General features: G+C 36.5%; 1 protein-coding gene across 2 annotated transcripts; it reads left to right on the top strand.

The window, feature by feature from the left end:
* The first annotated feature begins 3260 nt into the window (after positions 1–3260).
* On the top strand, positions 3261–17653 carry ehd2 (EH domain containing 2). 2 transcript variants are annotated; one of them, XM_023351557.1, is made up of 7 exons: positions 3261–3570; positions 5426–5796; positions 6862–7038; positions 9514–9629; positions 12839–13251; positions 14056–14220; positions 15266–17653. In XM_023351557.1, exons 2-7 carry the CDS (start codon positions 5576–5578, stop codon positions 15812–15814), a joined length of 1641 nt encoding a protein of 546 aa, XP_023207325.1. In that variant the 5' UTR covers positions 3261–3570; positions 5426–5575; the 3' UTR covers positions 15815–17653. The 2 variants fall into 2 exon arrangements, with proteins under 2 accessions (XP_023207325.1, XP_014331317.1); XM_014475831.2 differs by having other exon boundaries at positions 3262–3570; positions 9514–9611.
* Positions 17654–19114: the final 1461 nt, after the last annotated feature.

Here is a 19114-nt window from a genome sequence, read left to right as displayed (position 1 = left end):
TTTCTTAATATTAATAAAAATGTTATAGTTAAACCGGCAATTTTTTTCATCTATAATAAAGGGAAAATTTCTTGTTATAAGTGAAGTAATCTGCCAATTGATTTTATTTAATCAATATTAATTTATTTGCTAAAACATGCTTCTATGTATTGCTGAAAAGTTATTTTGAAGTTAGTTTTGTCTTAAATTATTTCAAATAAATGAAGATCTTGGCAGATTGTTTCATTTATATCATGAAGAAAATATTATAAGTTAAGAAATCTGGATTTAAAAAAATCAATATTAAGGAATTATTGGCTTAAAACAAGCTCCAATATCTTACTGAAAAGTTACTTGTGACTTTTGTCTTTTTTAAAGTGTAAGAAGTTATTTTCAGTAGAAACTAGACCAAAACTATATGGTAAGATTTTGTATTTTTGCAGTGTTTGTCCATTTGAATTGTCCAAACATTTCTTATTTTTAGCCCAATTTATGGATTAAATGTGGCAAAAGCAAAACGGTGAAATGCAGACCTTTATCATGCCTGCTTTTTTATGTTTTCTTTTTTCAATCTTCTTCATGTTTACATTCCTCTAACTTGTCCCCAGGAGCAGACTCTGTCCACTCGGCTGGTCGAAACGGCGTCCTGTCGAGCATCACAGAAAAATAAACCGGCGGGGCGCCTTAACGCGTTCCCTGCACCTTACACATTTGACTGTTTATCACAAATGCAAATGACACACTTTAACTGCAGTTACAAAACGAGGAAATGATTTGAGAAACGTTTTGTTTTGATTTACTCTCTAATGCTGTAACACCAAGATGTCAGAATGTAAATTAACTCTGTTCTTTTCCGCGCCTATCGACAGATTTCACCAGGTTTCTGTTTGTCTACTGCTCATGAAGTTAAAGCATTATGCATTTCCGTCAGCAGGGGGCAGACTAGTTCTGACTTTCCTCATTCTTTCAGCTTTCTTCTTCAGCTATGTTTTCTGTTTTTATCTTTATTTCTAGGCCTAGTGGACAATTCAAAAACAAACACAGCACAAAAACATTGAAATGGAAAAAAATTGAACAATAATAATGTACAAAAAAAAAGACCGGAAGAGAATTTGAAGTATAGTATTACAGATTAATTTTTGTATTGTATTTATTGTGTATAATGACACTTTTTAAAAAGAAATGTACATTTAGTAAAACTGTAAATTAAACCTTGCTTCTTTTATGAATCTTTTTGAGTTCCTGGTGATCTGTGGAGTCGTGCAGACCAGGTAATCCAAATATATATAGGTAAGGCTAATTTTAACAACTCTTATGTGCATTTTTTATTTTCCTAAATAATTCAACTTGACTTTCATCATTTTATTGTAAAAATTATATTTCTTTCCTCTACTCAAACCTAAAATGAAGAATGAAATCAATTCGGTTTCTCCAGTTTTACCACAATTTTGCAGATTCAAAGCATTTTTCTTTGGTTTTGTTGTTGTTGCATATTTCAAATCAATCAGGATTATTTTTTTATCTCAAAGATAAACTAAGTAAATATTAAAAAAAACATTTTGGCTAGATTTCACTATTTCTAAGCCAAATATGTAACCAAATAACTTATAAACGTAATAACTGATTGCGCAGCAAAACTTTTCTTCAAGCATTTACAATTCTTTACACCCCTGTGGAGGAACTTTAGCTCACTTTACTTTGCAGAATTGTTTTGAATAGTTTACATTAGTGTGTCTTCAACCATGAATACCATTTTACGGGTCATGTCATAGCCTAAACTTTGACTAAACCCCTCAAATATTGTAATTTTCCAATTTTAGCTTATGTTCACTCTGTAATCAGAGATCTGATTAGATTACAATAAGAAAACATTAAAATTCGCTCAGAAAAACAATGTAAATTGTAGTAATATCACAAACGGAGAAACGGTTTTCCTGTAACAGTGACAGGTTTAACAAATAAAGTCATATATTTAATACGCTAGTCACAAATATTCAATTTCGTTTACGATTTCATGTAGTTTTTTTTTTCTCCGGGAACTTTTCCGTCAGGCAAAAGTTTGAGTCACGCGCATAATGCTACTTAACGTCTTTTTGTCAACCGCCAATAAAAATGGAGAAGAAGAGTCTGGAAGCTATCGCTAACTAGTTGCTAATGGCTAATATAACTCTTGCTAGCTAGCTAGCTAGCTAGCTTTTTTCCCGCCGCTATGATGGGTGAGTGAAAATTTATCGCCAGTTAACTGGACGACGTTCATCTCCGCCACTTGCTGCTAACCCACACAATGCTAGGTTAATGAATAAAATGTATATTTTACAGTGTGAGGAGCACAGAGGTGGACAGAGTACTTCAATTTATTTTTATTCAAGTAAAAGTTTCACTGGCAGATTATTTCACTTATAACAATAGATTTTTCTCATGTTACAAGTGACAAAAACCTGTATTTTAAATCAATATTCAACCATTTTTGACTTAAAACAAACTCCTATGTCTTCATAAAAAGTTACTTTAATTTAATAATTATTGATTAATTAATAATTAATTTAATAATTTTATGTTATTTGAAATGTAATAAAAAATATTTGCACCAGAAAGTAGACAAGAATACTCTGTAAAATGTTGTGTTTCTTGGACTGTAATGGTTGCATCATCGCACTGCAAAAACACAAAATTTACCAAATATCTTTTGACTAGTTTCTAATGCAAATATCTTATTACACCTGAAATGAGACTAAACTAACTTACCAGTAACTTTTCAGCAAGATATAAAAGCTTGTTTTAAATAATTAATTTTTTGTTGATATTAAAATTGTTCTAGTTCCACTGGCAGATTGTTTTACTAATAATACATTTTCCCATATTAAGAGTGAATTTTGTTTTAAAAACAATTATTGACTTTAAACAAGCTCCTGTGTCTTGCTAAAAGTTACCTGTAAGTTAGTTTTATGTTGTTTGCAGTGTAATAAGATATTTGCACCAGAAACTAGACCAAAATACTTGGTAATATTTTGTGTATTTTGGATTGTAACGGTTGAATCTTTGCGTTCCTTGGTACATAATAAATGTTTCCTCCATCATTTTGCCACCAGGTGGTGCTTCCACAGTGAGTCTACAGACACTACAGTGTTTAAAATACACATTGTTTCAGAGTTAGTAGAAGACAACATGAGCATGAGGTCATATGATTTGAAATATGCACAAGGATGTTGTGTCATTTAGAGAAAAAAAAAACTCCACCCAGATTATTTACCCCTCCTCTGAGGATCCACACCCTCTGGTCACTCCTCTGCAGAACGTTGGCGCTCAGTGCCCAGGCATCCCTGCAAGAGGAGGAGGGTCTGTCAAACTCAAACAAGCAAAGGGAGAGAAAAAATTTCCCCCAGTGAGTGTTTGCCTCGTGTTTTTCCAGCCAGCAGATCCAGAGCTCATCTGAAATGTATTAAACCCTGGAGAAAGAAGGATCCTCTGTAATCTAGCCGACGCTCCGCAGAGGGATCCTACTTGCTGCAGGAGGCATACGTGTAGCAGCGGCTCTTCTGTCTCACTCTCAGGGCGAATCAAGGTGTTTTGGGAAGAATCCTCGTCGACTTGGTAAATTCTGCCTTTTAATCTTCATATCTTGCATCTAATCCCTCTTTTTATTATGAACATTTTCGGTTTTAATAGAATTATCATTTTTCTGCTCATCCTTATTGTAAAAGTTGCTGCTGCAGCAGGGTATAACTGTAGTTTTCTTGTTCTAAGTCCAAACATGTGTTGCAGCTGTGGTTCTGAAACCCACAAGACATTTTCCACCAAACTGACTCCAGAGTCTCAACCAAAGTTTGGACTTTTCTGCTTGGTGATCAGATGTGAAGGCAACCTTTAATGTCTCTCCAGAGTTCGCCATTTTGACTCTTTCCACTGTGGTCTTGTGACATGTCAGAACTGTGTTCCCTCTTCTCCCCTGGGCAAAAAAAAAAAGGAAAAGATGAGTTATAGCCCTGCTGGCCTCACCTCTCTGCTGCCATAATGAGTTCAGTTCCCAACCCTGAACTTCTGTTTACGTAAACTCCAGTCAAAAGATCACCTTTGAGGGTGAAAACTTTGAAAAGCTGCACCCTTCCTCCACATCCATGCACATATTTGTGGGAGACGCAGCAGATAAAAGGAACGTCTTACTCATTTCACTGTAAAGAAATGAGCTGTGCCTGTGCAAATCCCTCACATTTTCCAGTGAGAGCACTCTGTTTTTTTTTTTTTCCAGCATACTCTGCACTGGAAAAACTCAAAACCTTACCAAGTATTTTTGGTTTAGTTTCTAGAGCAAATATTTAATTACACATGAATATCGTTCTAAAAGTAACCTTTTTAGAAAGATATGAGATCTAAAGTAAATAATTCCTTAATATTGATCAAGAAAAAGTTCTAGTTCCAGTGGCAAATGTTTTAATCTAAGATGTTCTTCCTATAAGTTAAACTTATTTAGTGAATATTAAGGAATCATTTACTTAAAACAAGCTCTCAAATCTTTCTAAGACGTTACTTGTTAGTTTTGTCTTATTTCAAGTTTACTAAGACATTTGCACAAGAAACTAGACAAAAGTACTTGGTAAGATTTTGTGTTTTTGTAGTGAACAAATCCAACAGGCTTGGGAAAGGAAGTACACTGCAAAACCACAAAATATTTCCATGTGTTTTTATCTAGTTTCTTGTGGAAATGTTTGAGTAAACTTGAAATAAGACAAAACTAACTTCCAAGTCCCTTTTTTTAGAAAGATATAGTAGCTTATTTTAAGTAAATAGTTCCTTGATATTTATTTTAAAAAGTAATAGTTCCACTGCCAAAACATGGGAAAAATGTCATATTATTAGTGAAACAAATCTGCCAGTGGAACTCGTACTTTTTAAAATAAATATTAAGGAATTATTTACTTAAAACAATCTCCTTTGTCCTACCAGAAAGTTACTTGTAAGTTAGTTTTGTCTTAATTCAAGTGTACTTAAATATTTGCACTATAAACTAACTAAAATACTTGGTAAGATTTTGTCTCTGCAGTGTTATGATGCTCCACTGCAAAAACAAAATTGTTACCAAGTACTTTTGTTTTGTTTCTGGTGCAAATAGTACACTTGTACTATTACTTGTAAACTAACTTACAAGTAACTTTTCAGCAATATATAGGAACTTGTTTTAAGTAAGTAATTCCTTAATACAAAAAAAAATATTATTTCCACTGGCAAATTATTTTCACTTAAAGCAGGAAGAAAACGAGCTCCTATATTTTACTGAAAAGTTCAAGGGTACTAAGGTATTTGTACTACAAACTAGACAAACATATTTGGTAGGATTTTTAGTTTTTGCAGTGTTGGCAGTCTTTAAGACTATTGGCAGAGTTTCATCACCAGCTGCTTTGTTTCCCATATGTGTTACCTGCTTTCTCTCTGTCTTTGGTACACATTTCAGGGGTCAAAGGTCGTCATTGTTGGAGCTACTTCTTCAGTCCTATCATTCCCCACGGTGCGTACCGAATCCATCTCAAGCACAAAGTGAGCAGCTTTCAGGTAAACACAGGAAGCACCTGTAGGCTCACACAGGAATTACAAGCGTCAGAAAATGTCTCGCTGGGGGCGTAAAAACGTGAAGAAGGCGCCTGAGGTGATCCGCACGGTGACAGAGGGCCTGAAGTCTCTGTACCGCAAGAAGCTGCTGCCTCTGGAGCAATACTATGGTTTCCATGACTTCCACTCCCTCAGCCTGGAGGACGCTGACTTCGACAACAAGCCCATGGTTCTGGTCGTGGGTCAGTACTCCACTGGAAAAACTACGTTCATCAAGTAAGACCCTGCAGCTTCGCTGAAGATACAAACGTTACTACAAAAACACAAAATCTTACCAAGTGTTTAAGACTGTGATCCAAATGTCTTACTACACTTGAAATAAGACAAAACTAACTTAGAAGTAACTTTTCTGCAAGAAATAGAAGCTTGGGTGTGCTGTGGTGGCGCAGGGGCAAAGCATGACCCATGTGATAAGGCCTTAGTCCTCGTGGCGGTGGTTGCAGGTTCAATTCCCGGCCTAGCGACATTTTCCACATGTCTTCCCCCTCTATTGTTACACCCTTTTTCTGTCGAACTAGTTTCAAATAAAGGCCACAAGAGCCAACAAAACCTTTAAAAAAAGTAGAAGCTTGTTATAAGTAAATAATTCCTTAATGTTGATGAAAAGTACAGATGATTTCACTTATAAACATAATTTTTTAATGTTTTAAGTGAAATAATCTGCCAGTTAAACTAGAACTTTTAAAAAAGTCAATATAAGTAATAATCGACCTAAAACAAACTCTTATTTTTTGCTGAATCGTAACTTCAGAGTTGAAGTGAGCTGAGATATCTACTACAAACTAGATCAAAAATACTTGGTAAGATTTTGTGTTTTTGCAGTGTGGTTTCATTATTTATCATAATATAAAAATACTGAATATACAAAATGAAATATGGTGGTGGCAGCATCATGCTGTGGGTGCTGTCTACACATCTAGAAAGTTGTCTGCTCCAGATTATATATAGTAAGTAAAATAATCTGTCGTTGCAGCTACAACTTTTTCATCAATATTAAGTAATTGACTTAAAACAAGCTCATATTTCTTGCTGAGAACTAATTTGTAATTTAGTTTTGTCTTATTTCAAGTGTATTAAGATATTTGTACTAAAAACTAGATTAAAGCTACTTGGTAAGATTTCATGTTTTTGCAGTGTTAACAGTGACAAACCTCTTTCTGCTGATCCATCAGATAAACAAACACCAAACTTTGTGGTTTTAAGTTGATTAAAGCTGCAGATGTTCATTAGTTTCCCAGTCAGGATCAGCCTGATGTGAACGGTTCTGCCTGTGACGGACAGGTATCTGCTGGAGCAGGATATTCCCGGGAGCAGAGTGGGCCCTGAACCCACCACGGACTGCTTCACTGCCATCATGCACGGGGAGGTGGAGGGCGTCATCCCCGGGAACGCCCTCATCGTCGACCCCAACAAGCCGTTCCGAAAACTCAACCCCTTCGGAAACACCTTCCTCAACAGGTGAGACCCGCAGACGCCTCTATACACACAGGATTTTACAGCCTTTCCACTGAGAGAGAGGGAGTGTGTGACATATCGAAGAGGAATGAGCGGAGTGTGTGTGTGAGGAAGTTTGTGGAAAGTGTTTTAGCTCTTTGGTATTTCAAGAGCTTGTGCCAAATTTCGGAGAGAGGCGGCCCCCTGCCTTATTTGTGGAAAAAAGGGAAAGACGGAGCGAGTGGGTGATGAAAGTACGCAGTTTAAGAGGCAAGGTCAAAGGGCGGCACAGTCCCACAGGGAAAAGACAAACATTTATAGCTACACTGCAAAAAAACACCACAAAGCTTTACCAAGTATTTTGGCCTAGTTTCTACTACAAATGTCTTTGTAGCCTTGAAATAAGACAAAACTAATTTAAATAACTTTTCAGCAAGATATAGGAGCTTGCTTCTTACTATTGATTTAAAAAATGACCCCTGGATTATTTCACTTGTAACAAGAAATTTTTTCAGTATTAAATTCAATCTTTTACATCAATAGTGAGGAATTATTTGCTTAAAACAAGCTTCTATAGCTTACTATTTCGATTGTAGTAAGATATTTACGCCAGAAACTATGTTAAATCAACTTGGTTTGATTTTGTGTTTTTGCAGTGTAGGAGAAAAAGAAGTACTTTCCACCCAAATTCAGAGCTGCGACGCTGCAAAAACACAAAATTTTACCAAGTATTTATCTTAGTACACTTGAAATAAGACAAAACTGACTTACAAGGAACTTTTTTACAAACATATAGGAGCTTCTTTTAAATAATTTCTTAATATTTATTGAAAAAAATACTAGTTCCACTGGCAAATTATTGCGCTAACATGAGAAGAATGTCTTGTTATAAGTGAAATAATCTTCCAGTTGAACTAGCACTTTTTAAGCTAAATTAAATAATTATTTACTTAAAACAAGCTCCTAGAACTTACTGGAAAGTTACTTCTCAGTTAGTGTTTTCTTATTTCAAGTGTGCTACGATATTTGCACTAGTAACCAGATAAAAAATACTTGGTGAGGTTTTGTGTTTTTGCAGTGAAGAAGTTATTTCCACTGAAATTCATCTTCTGAGCTGCCAGTTGTTGGATGTAAACGCCAGCAGTTGTTCAGAGGGGAGCAGAAAGACGTCACAGGAACATGCAGCGCTCCTGCTAATGGCAGCTCCGTCTGATGCGAGTTTTCCATCAGGGTCATGTTTGTGAAGAAATCTGCGTCTCCTTTTGCGTTGACTTCCTGTCTTGGAAACCGGAGGGGCCCGTTAAGCCTTTAAAATGCAGGAAGTGGGGTTGTTGTTCTGAGCCCTAGATCGTTAGCAGATCTTATTGTTTGATTCTGGCAGTGATGGTCATTTTCCTTCAGGAAGCCCAGAGCAGCGAGGCCGGCCTGCACACAATGGGCCGGCTGGGTGTGAGTGTCGGATCTGTGGCTCACACTGACTGACCTCCTACCATTCTCATTTACTTTAAACGGGATCTATTATGCAAAATTCACATTTTTACATTTCCATTTGGGTTTCTGCTTCTAAAATCAGCCCAGGTGGTTTAAAAAAAAAAAACACGGGTCTGTTTGTTAGCGAGTTTTTTGGTGACTGGAAAATTAACCGTTTCAAAAAGCTTCGGAATGTAAAGTCACCAATCAGCAGGCACTGCCCGTTACTTAGCAACCCCAGTGGAGTTCCGCCCATTACCTAGCAACCACAAGCTGAACTCCTGCACCTTTGGTCAGCTGGTTTTATCTCTGTACTCTACAATATAATATATTAATATATTTGTGAAAAAGTTGTAATTTCATTGGCCGATTATGTCACTTATAACAAGACATTTTCCCCATGTTTTAAGTAATATAGTCTGCCAATACAACTAATAATGTTTTTTTAATCATTATTAAGAAATTATTGACTTGGAACAAACTCCTATATCTTGGTAAAATTTTAATGTTACTTGTAAGTTAGTTTTGTCTTATTCCAAGTATACTAACATATTTACTCTATAAACTATACCAAAAAACACTTGGTAAGCTCCAGAACATTTGGTCAGCTGGTTTTACCACTGTATGCGCTGTACAGTGGCTGCTGGAAAAGACAAGTGTGTTGTTGTTGACTTACCATCCAGAAACTACCTGTTGCATTCTTGTTGGTTGTGCAGACAGCTCTACTAATGCTTTTCAAAGATGTACGATTGTATAATTGTCATCTGTTTGCAGCCATTTTTACGTTGAGTTAGTGGGCATGGCCAGCAGCAACTTATTTGGATTTTAAGTGACAAGAGGCCCTAAAACAGCTCAAATCTCATTCTCTAAAAATTATTTTGTGCAAAAAAATTTTATTTACATGTTTTGTATAGACCATATATTTCTCCTAACCTTTTCAAGAAAGCATAATAGGTGACCTTCCAACTTCATTTACTGTATTTTTACCCCCAAATTGTGTAATTCTTCTCGTTTTGACCTGTTGTCCAGATTCCAGTGCGCCCAGATGCCCAACCAGGTCCTGGAGAGCATCAGCATCATTGACACCCCAGGGATCCTGTCCGGCGCCAAGCAGAGAGTGAGCCGAGGTGAGCGGGGTGACAAAGGTGAGGAGAGGGCATGAGGTCAGGTCGGCCTTCAGAGAGAGAGAGAGGCGTATCCGTGCTCATCAGCTCATAAGCTCATCTCCTCGCCACGCCTGGCTAACTCACGGGACCGGTTTGTTCCACCACCAATAACACTTGGCAGCAGGACTCACAAACATCCCTGCAGAACACTGAGCAGCCATAAACTCATAATTAAGCGCAGAGACTCTGTCAGCACATCTGGAAGAATGCACTGTTGAGAAATCTCTTCCATCATCTTCATCTTGCATTCATTTTATGCTAACCCATCCTGCAGCCGAGCCGTTCTTCCTGCTAATCCTGAGTGATTCAGTCGGCTTCACCGCTGCACGTTTAGTTTTGTGTTTATTTAGATTTTTAGCTGAAAGGGTACAGGTGTACGTCAGCACAATGCCAGGACGGAAAGACATCAGCAACGACTCCATAAACTATTCCTAAACTATCTTAAATACTTCATTCCACTAAAACAGAAGCAATGCTTTTTGAAATGTAAATATCAAACTGGAAACACAAAATTTCCTGAATAAATTTTATAATTGTTAATTTTTTTTGCACTTAAAACAAAAAACAAAAAATTATCAGCAAATAAACTTTTTTGAGCAGCTTAGAGAACACCTGGTGGAACTACGAGTTTGCTGAGCTCCTAAGAGCGGCTATAAACGGCATAATGAGGAGCATTGTTGTGATGACGTGATGAGGTGGACTGTCAGAAATAACACTGCAAAAGCACAAAACATTACCAGGTATTTTTATTCTGATTTCTAGTTCAGATATTTTGGTTCACTTGAAATAAGATAAAACTAACTTACAAGTAACTTTTAGTAAGATATAGGGGTTTGTTTTAATTAAATAATTGCTTAATATTGATGAAAAAGTACAAGTACTCGTTTCATTGGCAGATTATTTTACTTAAAATATGGGAAAATGTCTTGTTATAAGTGAAATAATCTGCCAACTAGTATTTTTTTAAGTCAACATTTAGTAATTATTAACTTAAACTTCTATATCTTGCTGGAAAGTTACTTGTAAGTTAATTTTATCTTATTATATGGTGAAATTTTGTGTTTTTGCACTGAGCTGAAGCTTCTTAAAGAGACAGAGCCCCAATTTCATGGCATACTTTCGCATTATTTCAAATGATGCAAGGCCAAATATCTTTTAAGCTGTTTTAATATAATGTGGAAGAAAGCTGCTTTTTTTTCTAAAACAAAATGGTGGCACAGCTCCTACAGAGACCAAAACAAAATAATTTGTCTGAAAAAGAAAACTGTCCAACTGCATTTTAAATTACTGCTGTAAAAGCTGGCTGTACACATTTTCAACTATCAATCAACAAGAGTTCCTCCTCCAGCCTGAAGCTGCAGAGCTGACTGGCTTGTTGCCTGAGGCGCTGACAGGAATTAAAAACATTTTCAACATTCTTCATAAACACACCTCTCCAGAAACAGTCTGGAAACAGTCTCACTCTGTTGCTTCATTCTTCTCAGCTGCGCGACACAGAAATCACTCAAAGTAAAGTTGAGACAGGATATTCTGCTGAAGGAACGGCTAAAAAAGGAAGAAAAGATTAGTCCAAGTAGAATAATTGCTGTTCCTTGCAAAACAAGCGTGAGAATCTTAATCTGCTGAACGAACGTACCGTAAGATTCTGATTAGAGAGAAAGAGCTGAAAATATTTTATATGGAGCCCAATGGAGGACGGGGTGACATTCTTGCGCTCAGGGAGTGTTTCAAAGAAAACCGTAAAACCTACAGCAATGACACTTATATTTCCTAAAAGCAGATGGCTGTGGCTACGTTTTGATGCATAAATTGTTTCTGTAGAGTGAGATATTTCCGATCAGCAGCGTTTTGTTTGTCAGACTTTAAAAAGCGTCGGTTGTTAGAGTGGCGCACTCTGGCAGCCGAAGAATTCCGCCAGTGGATTACATTGTGAAGCTGAAAACGGCCAAAAATCTGCATGAAACAAACCGGGATTTTAGAAAACCCGTAAGAGATATCAATAAATTTAACCATCTGAAGATAGATTGACTTCTTGTGATTGGTTTGAAAGCGGAATGGAACCTCTAGGTCCAAGTAGGCAGATGTAGTAAGCTGTCAAAGAGCAGAAACGTTTTACTGAATTTTGTGAAATTCTGAAAAAATTCAATTAATTTCAATGAAGCTGAAATTTGCATAAAAGTTTAAATATTTAAAAAATTATAAAAACTGAAATTACAAAGATATAGCAAAAATTTCCAGAAAAAGCTGAATGTTTTTTATGTGTATTGGTTAAATCTATGACAGCATATCAGGGAAAATTACCATAGAAAAAAAGGAGACGGGTAAATTTCCACCAAAAAAGTCAGAAATTTTTAGATGAATCTCTGAAATTTTCTGGAAAAAATCTTTCAAAAGTCAAAAATCTCTCAACTTTTGAAAATTATCCGAGTTTAAAAAGCTGAAAGTTTAAAAGTTTAAACTTTTAAACTTTTGTTTAAAAGTTTTTTGTTCAACTTTTAAACAAAAAAGTTTCTGTTTTTTTTTTTTTAAGAAAAAAAGACTTGATTTTCTCTCTAGCAAATATGTAACTTCCTTGAAAAAAAGTCTAATTTTGACATTAATCAAGTCAAATATAAAATTTCAAGAAAATTTTCATGTTTTTTTCTAGCAAGTTTTGAACTTTTTAAACTCAGATTTTTTTCTACAAGAAAATTAATACTAATCTAGAAAATTTCAGTTTTTCCTAGAAAATTGTCCAACTTGATAAACTCTAAAATTTTCTTGTTTGTTTTTCTAGAAAATGTTTTATATTAAGCTCTAAATTTCTGTTTTTTTGTTTTGTTTTTTGTGCAAATTTTCTCAAAGAGCAATTCAGGTTTTTTTAAATCTAAAATGGTCCAAATACGCCGTTGTTGTTGAAGTATGCAGAAAGTTTTTTTATCCCTGTATTTATTATTGTGTTTGAACATTAGCCTGGCTACAATCTCATGTATTTACATATCAATATAAATACATGAGGGACATATTATCTCATTTTTGAAATTGAAATTGAACTGGAACGATTAAACGCTGCACAGATGACTGAATGAAAAGAAAGAAAACCAGAATCTTCAGGAGAAAAGTGTCTTTACTGTAGCCGGCTGCAGGCGATGTGCAGATGTGTAGATAAGATTCTGTGTCATCTCTTCCTGCTCTCGCTCTTCTCTCAGGTTACGACTTCCCGGCGGTGCTGCGCTGGTTTGCGGAGCGCGTGGACCGCATCATCCTGCTGTTCGACGCCCACAAACTGGAGATCTCGGACGAGTTCTCGGAGGCCATCGGCGCCCTGAAGGGCAACGAGGACAAGCTGCGGGTGGTGCTGAACAAGGCCGACATGGTGGGCACCCAGCAGCTGATGCGGGTCTACGGGGCGCTCATGTGGTCCCTGGGGAAGGTGTTCGGCACCCCGGAGGTCCTGCGCGTCTACATCGGCTCCTTCTGGTCGGAGCCGCTGCTGGTGCCTGATAACAGGAAGCTGTTTGAGCTGGAGGAGGAGGATCTGTTCGCCGACATCCAAAACCTCCCTCGCAACGCAGCTCTACGCAAACTCAACGACCTGGTGAAGAGGGCGCGTCTGGTCAGGGTAGGCGACCCGACCCGGAGGTTCTCTCTGCAAAAACACTAAACGCTACCAAGTATTTTTAGCAAATGTATAGTGAAAATATCTTATCACACTTAAGTTAAGACTAAACTTTTTAGAAAGATATAGGAGCTTATTTTCAGTAAATAATTCCTTAATAGTGATGAAAAAGTACTAATTCTTCTAGCAGAATATTTCACTTATAACAAGACATTTTTCCCACATTATAAATGAAAAAATCAGTACTTTTTATTAATATTTAGCAAATATTTACTTAAAACATCCAAGAAGATACAGGAAGATCCTGTATCTTCTTAAAAAAGTTTGGTCTTACTTCAGGTGTACCAACAGAAGAAATTAAACAAAAATTCTTGACATGATTTTGTGTTTTTGTAGTGTGAAGCACATGATACACTGATAAAACATAAAATCCTACCAAGTATTTTTATGTCATTTCTAATGAAAATATCTTAATACACTTAAAATAAGACAAAACTAACTTACAAGTAACTTTTCAGCAAGATTTAGGAGCTTGTTTACAGTAAATATTTCCATAATACTGATGACAAATTACTTAAAACATTTTCCAGTGTTATAAATGAAATAATGAGCCAGTGGAACTAGAACTGACAATATTTCTTGCTGAAATGTTATTTGTAAGTTAGTTTGGTCTTACTTCCGGTGTGTTAAGATGTTTTTTCTATAAATTAGACAAAAATACTTGGTAATATTTTGTGTTTTTGCAGTGCTGGACTTTACTCCAACCTTCCCCTGAAGTAGTGAACCAACCGGCTTCTCTTCCTGCAGGTTCATGCTCATATCATCAGCTACCTGAAGCAGGAGATGCCGTCTGTCTTCAGGAAGGACAACAAGAAGAAGCATCTCATCCATGAGCTGCCAGTGATCTTCTCTAAGATCCAGCTGCAGCACAACATTTCTGCAGGAGACTTCCCCGACTGCGCCAAGATGCAGGTCAGTCCTTAAGTTTTGTACATTTTGTCACGTTACAGCCATAAATATCGATGCATACCGAGGGGTTTAATGTGAAACACCAACAGAAATAAGTGCATAAATGTGAAGTGGAAGAAAAATGAAATACTTTACATAATTTGGCCTGACACAACCATCACTGTGTTTCTCTGATGGTGTGACAAGTGAGCCTTGATTTAAAGGAACTCAGTGTTTCTGCTGTTTTGCAGTTTTCAGGAAGCTTGTTCCAGATTAGTGTTCATTTATTTTGTGGGGGACATATCATGCAAAATTCACATTTTGATCCTTTCTGTACTTCCATTCGGGTCTCATCTGTTTCTAAAAAACGGCTTTAAAAAGTGCTTTAAAAAACAACCCAACTGTTCTTAGCAATAAGTTCATGTTTTTGGTGTCTGGAAAATGATCCAAAAGAACTTCCAAATGTTACAAATCAGCAGGCACTGCCCGTTACCTAGCAATCCCAGAAGCCCAACCCGTTACCTAGCAATCCCAGAAGCCCAGCCTGTTACCTAGCAACACAAGCTGAGCTCCAAGACTTTTGGTCAGCTCTGTATGCGCTGTAAAAACACAAAATCTTACCAAGTATTTTTGGTCTAATACTAGTGTAAATATCTTAAATAAGTATTTCAAGTGTACTGACTTATAAGTAACTTTTCAGCAAGACATAGGATTTTGTTTTAAGCCAATAATTTCCTAATAAAGATAAAAAGAGCACTAGTTCCATTGGCAGATTATTTCACTTATTATATGAGAAAAATGTCTTGTTGTAAGTGAAGTAATCTGCTAGTAGAAGAAGTAATTTTTAGCTAATTTAAGGAATTATTGACATAAAATAATCTCTTGTATCTTACTTGTAAATTAGTTTTGTCTTATTTCAAGAGAGCTAAGATACTTGCACTAGAAAGTAGACTAAAAATCTTGGTAAGATTTTGTGTTTTTGCAGTGTGAGAGGGTTCATGCATTGTATTGTAGTTCATGTCGAATTTAAACTGCCAGCTAACAAATCAACGCTGCTGCGTTCTTAAAGGAACAACTGATGGCTCACGATTTCACCAAGTTCAAAAGCTTGAAGCCGAACCTGATGGCGGCGCTGGACGAGCTGCTGTCCTGCGACATCGCCAAGCTGATGCCGCTGCTGCGCCAGGAGGAGCTGGAAGCCGGAGACCAGCCCGGCGTCCAGGGCGGCGCCTTCCTGGGGACCCGGGCCGGGCCCTTCACGGAGGGCGACCCGTTCGCCGAGGAGAACGGCGAGGAACGCGAGGAAGAGGAGGACTGGGTGGTGACCAAAGACAAGCCCAAGTACGACGAAATCTTCTACAACTTGGCGCCCAACGAGGGCAAGCTGAGTGGCACCAAGGCCAAGGACTGGATGGTGAGCACGCGCCTGCCCAACTCGGTGCTGGGCCGCATCTGGAAGCTGTCGGACGTGGACCGCGACGGCATGCTGGACGACGAGGAGTTCGCCCTGGCCAGCCATCTGATCGAGGTGAAGCTGGAGGGCCACGGTCTTCCTCCAGAGCTGCCCAGCTGGCTCATCCCGCCGTCCAAACGCAGGCAGAAGGGATCGGATGCTTAGAAACGCACCAGCAGCCCGACGGATCCTGCTGCTGACGCCGTTTGGCTACTGTTTGTGTTTGGTCGTAGTTACGACGGAGTCGGGGCCTCGCTAGGAAAATAAAAATATATTATTACGGGAATAAAGTCATAAAATTATCACTTTATTCTAGAAATATTTCGACTTTAGTCTAAGAAAAATATGAATATGTTCTCCTAATATTTCAACTTTATTCACATATGACTTTTTCCTCATATTATTTAAAATTTATTCTCATTCTATTTCGACCTTATTCGAAATAAAATTCACTGTATTCCCATAATCATATGATTTTATTCTCATAATATTACGATTTTTTTCTTGTTATTTTATTACTTTATTCCCGTAATTTTATTTTTTATTTTTCTTTAGTTTGGCCTTCGTTCTCCGTTGTACTTATCTCCTCAACCCCATGAAAATGTTTTATCTACATTGCTGTGCAAAAGATGTGCCTTCTAAAGAGTCAGACTTTCATTTTATAATTTAAATTAAGTTTTATCAACCCAACAGTGGTGACCCAAAGGGGGGTGAAGAGGAGCCATGGCCCCCATTCAAAAATATTGGCCACCTCCCTGCCTCCACCCAGAGAATCATGTTCAGGCATCATTTTCTTCAATCCAAACATGTATCTAAAACAAAATCAATAAATTTATAAAATTAAGAAAATAATACATACATAAATATTTTTTATCTTTCTTTTTTTTTTTAAGCTATGCCACTCTGAGGTTTTCTTGGGGTGCCACAGCATTTACACTTTAAAAAAATAGAAATATAGCTTAAAAAAGGAAACATAAGATCTAAAATGACAATTTAAATCAGATAAACTTAATTTTAAGTTACTTAAAATCTTTACTTAAAATTTAACTATAGCAATGTGTGAAAGCTTAGCTCCGCCCCTAGACAAATTAGGAAAGATTCCACTGAAGTGGGCGGGGCCAAGAAACGTAGGGGTGGAGCTAAGAGATAGGGGAGGAGCTACGAGTCAGGGGCGTGGCTAAGAGTGAGGATGAGCAGACTGAGCTGGAAGTAACACTGTTTCTTTTCTTTTTTAGACCCCTGTAGCGACTTTTTTTCAAAATAAGTGACAAATATAGAGACTTTTTTTCTGTTGTAGATTTTTATGGCGACATCGCTCTGCATCTGAAAAAAACAACAACAAAAATAGTCCAAAAAAGCCTTTAAATCTACTAACTAGAGTACTTTAAAAGAACACAAGAGTCTGGCTGCTTGGAGCCAAAACATAAATAAACTTTTGCACAGACTGACTGTACTCTGGCGCAGCTGAACGTAGTTTATTTAAGCGTAACTTTCTGTAAGTTACCGAGTTTGGCTGCTTCCTCTCTTTCTGCTCTTAAAAAGGAGCTTTTGAAAATGTTTCTACTCGTGTTTGCAGAAGGTAAACACTTGGACAGCTCTTATTAGAAAAATATAGGCTTTAAATGTAACAATTAGATTCTCAGTGGTAATTTCATCATGAAGTTATTCTGCTTGGCACTTTTTTTTTCCTTCCACATTTCCAGGACCAGCTTAGCTCACATGATGCGTTTATAGCATTTTCTATAAGAAGAAAGCAGCTCAAATCTAATGTATTTCACTTTGATGCTTCACATGGTTTTGTGCAAACTCTATATGGTATTATTTTCATTTTTTGTATTTTAACTGTTGCTTTTAATGTGCAGGAGCAAGTTGCATAAAAGAACATTACAAGCTTTGATTCAAAGAAGACTGAATGACTGATAAGTTACTGACTACTGTACACTGCTCCACCAATTGTTTGTATGTTTACTATTATTGCAAACAAATAAAATTCCTTGACTGTGACACGTTTCTAACAGTATTAGTGTTTTCACGTTTTGTCATAGTACAATTTCAAACTTTAATGTATTTTTTTGTGATTTTAAAGCAACACAAAGTAGAGCCTGTCGGTTCCTGACTCGGTTGTAACAAACTTGGAAGATTTGAAATTGAAATTGTCTTGACTTCCTATTTGAAGCAGCCAATCAGACGTCAGAGTGTCCTCTAATCCCGCCCACTGAGTTTGGCAGGTGAAGTTGACCGTTTAGCACAGGAACAAGAAATAATTTAATAAATCATAAAATAATATCTAGTTTTGAAATTTAAATCAAATTTAATTGTAATTTATCTTAATTGAGGCATATATATTGAATTCTACATTTTATTGTTTTTGTATTTCCAGTTAAAAAGTTAAAAAGTATTATAATTGTTTCATGATTTATTGGGATTTGGCACTCTTCACCTTCCATATATTTGCAGCGAAAAGGTGGATATTTGCATATTTTGGTAATAAACCGATACCAAGTAAAGAAATATTGCTGATATTGATACCTATACAGATATTATAGTAACTATTGAATAGTATAATATACTTGGAACTTCAGGTGTTTTTGTGATTTTTCCATTGAATCATTTTGTTAAAACTTAGAACAGAATTTAGATAAAGTATATAACTGTCTACAAAATACAAACTATAAACATGAACAACAGAACGAAAAAACAAATTTTTTCCACTGTTTTCTAAATAAAGTGCAAATCAATTGAAATATTTTTTTAAGATGGCGTTGAGAAACTACAATGCAAAAATACAATTATCAAGACGGAATCTGGGATTAAAGTATTTATATGGAGCTAACTTGGGGCCATAAAGTTTGTTCTAAAATAAATAAATAAAAAATTTGAAACTGAAAAATATTCAAAAATCTTTTTAAGATCCAAGAAATTTTTTCAGTTTAATCCTTTTTCTCTTTTTTTGAACAAACTTTGTGGTCTCAATTTAGCTCCATATGTGGATCTCTTTTTTGATCCATCTGCCCTCTAGTTTGTTCCACTTTTTCCCATTTCTGCTAGTAGATATTTGATCGGTAAACTATTCAGAAAACTACTGATCACTTTCTTTCTACTTTGCTCACATTTGTCTCCCATATAAAAGTTTTCGTCGCATTAGAAAGGTTCAAAAGGCACGAATGCTTATTATGCAAGCTGTGGACAAAGAAGGCTTTGAAAGTGAATAAAGTAAGAACTGAGTGTATCTGATTTTTTTTTTCCCATCAGGCCTTTTCTGTCTCCTGGTGACAGGCCAGATAAACAGTGACTCACACTCTCCGCTGCCAAATCCCGGTACCACCATTTTCCAAACCGCTCTCCCTCTATGGAAAGCCGTTTTAACATAAAATCAGTTTAACATTACTCTCCATAATTACTTTATAGATATCTAAAAATGTGTTTTTACTCGATACAGTTTCACTATTCTGACTGGTGAATTAT

Source organism: Xiphophorus maculatus, chromosome 18, assembly GCF_002775205.1.
Source record: "Xiphophorus maculatus strain JP 163 A chromosome 18, X_maculatus-5.0-male, whole genome shotgun sequence".
NCBI lineage: Eukaryota > Metazoa > Chordata > Actinopteri > Cyprinodontiformes > Poeciliidae > Xiphophorus > Xiphophorus maculatus.
The sequence above is the reverse complement of the archived record's forward strand: the minus strand, read 5'-3'. Positions and strand labels throughout refer to the sequence as shown.

Bases quoted from the DNA above. Each gene is read 5' to 3' on its own strand.
- ehd2 (XM_023351557.1), top strand. From the start codon at position 5,576: ATGTCTCGCTGGGGGCGTAAAAACGTGAAGAAGGCGCCTGAGGTGATC. The intron at 5,797-6,861 runs GTAAGACCCTGC...TGTGACGGACAG, and splicing joins GGAAAAACTACGTTCATCAA to GTATCTGCTGGAGCAGGATA. The intron at 7,039-9,513 runs GTGAGACCCGCA...CCTGTTGTCCAG, and splicing joins GGAAACACCTTCCTCAACAG to ATTCCAGTGCGCCCAGATGC.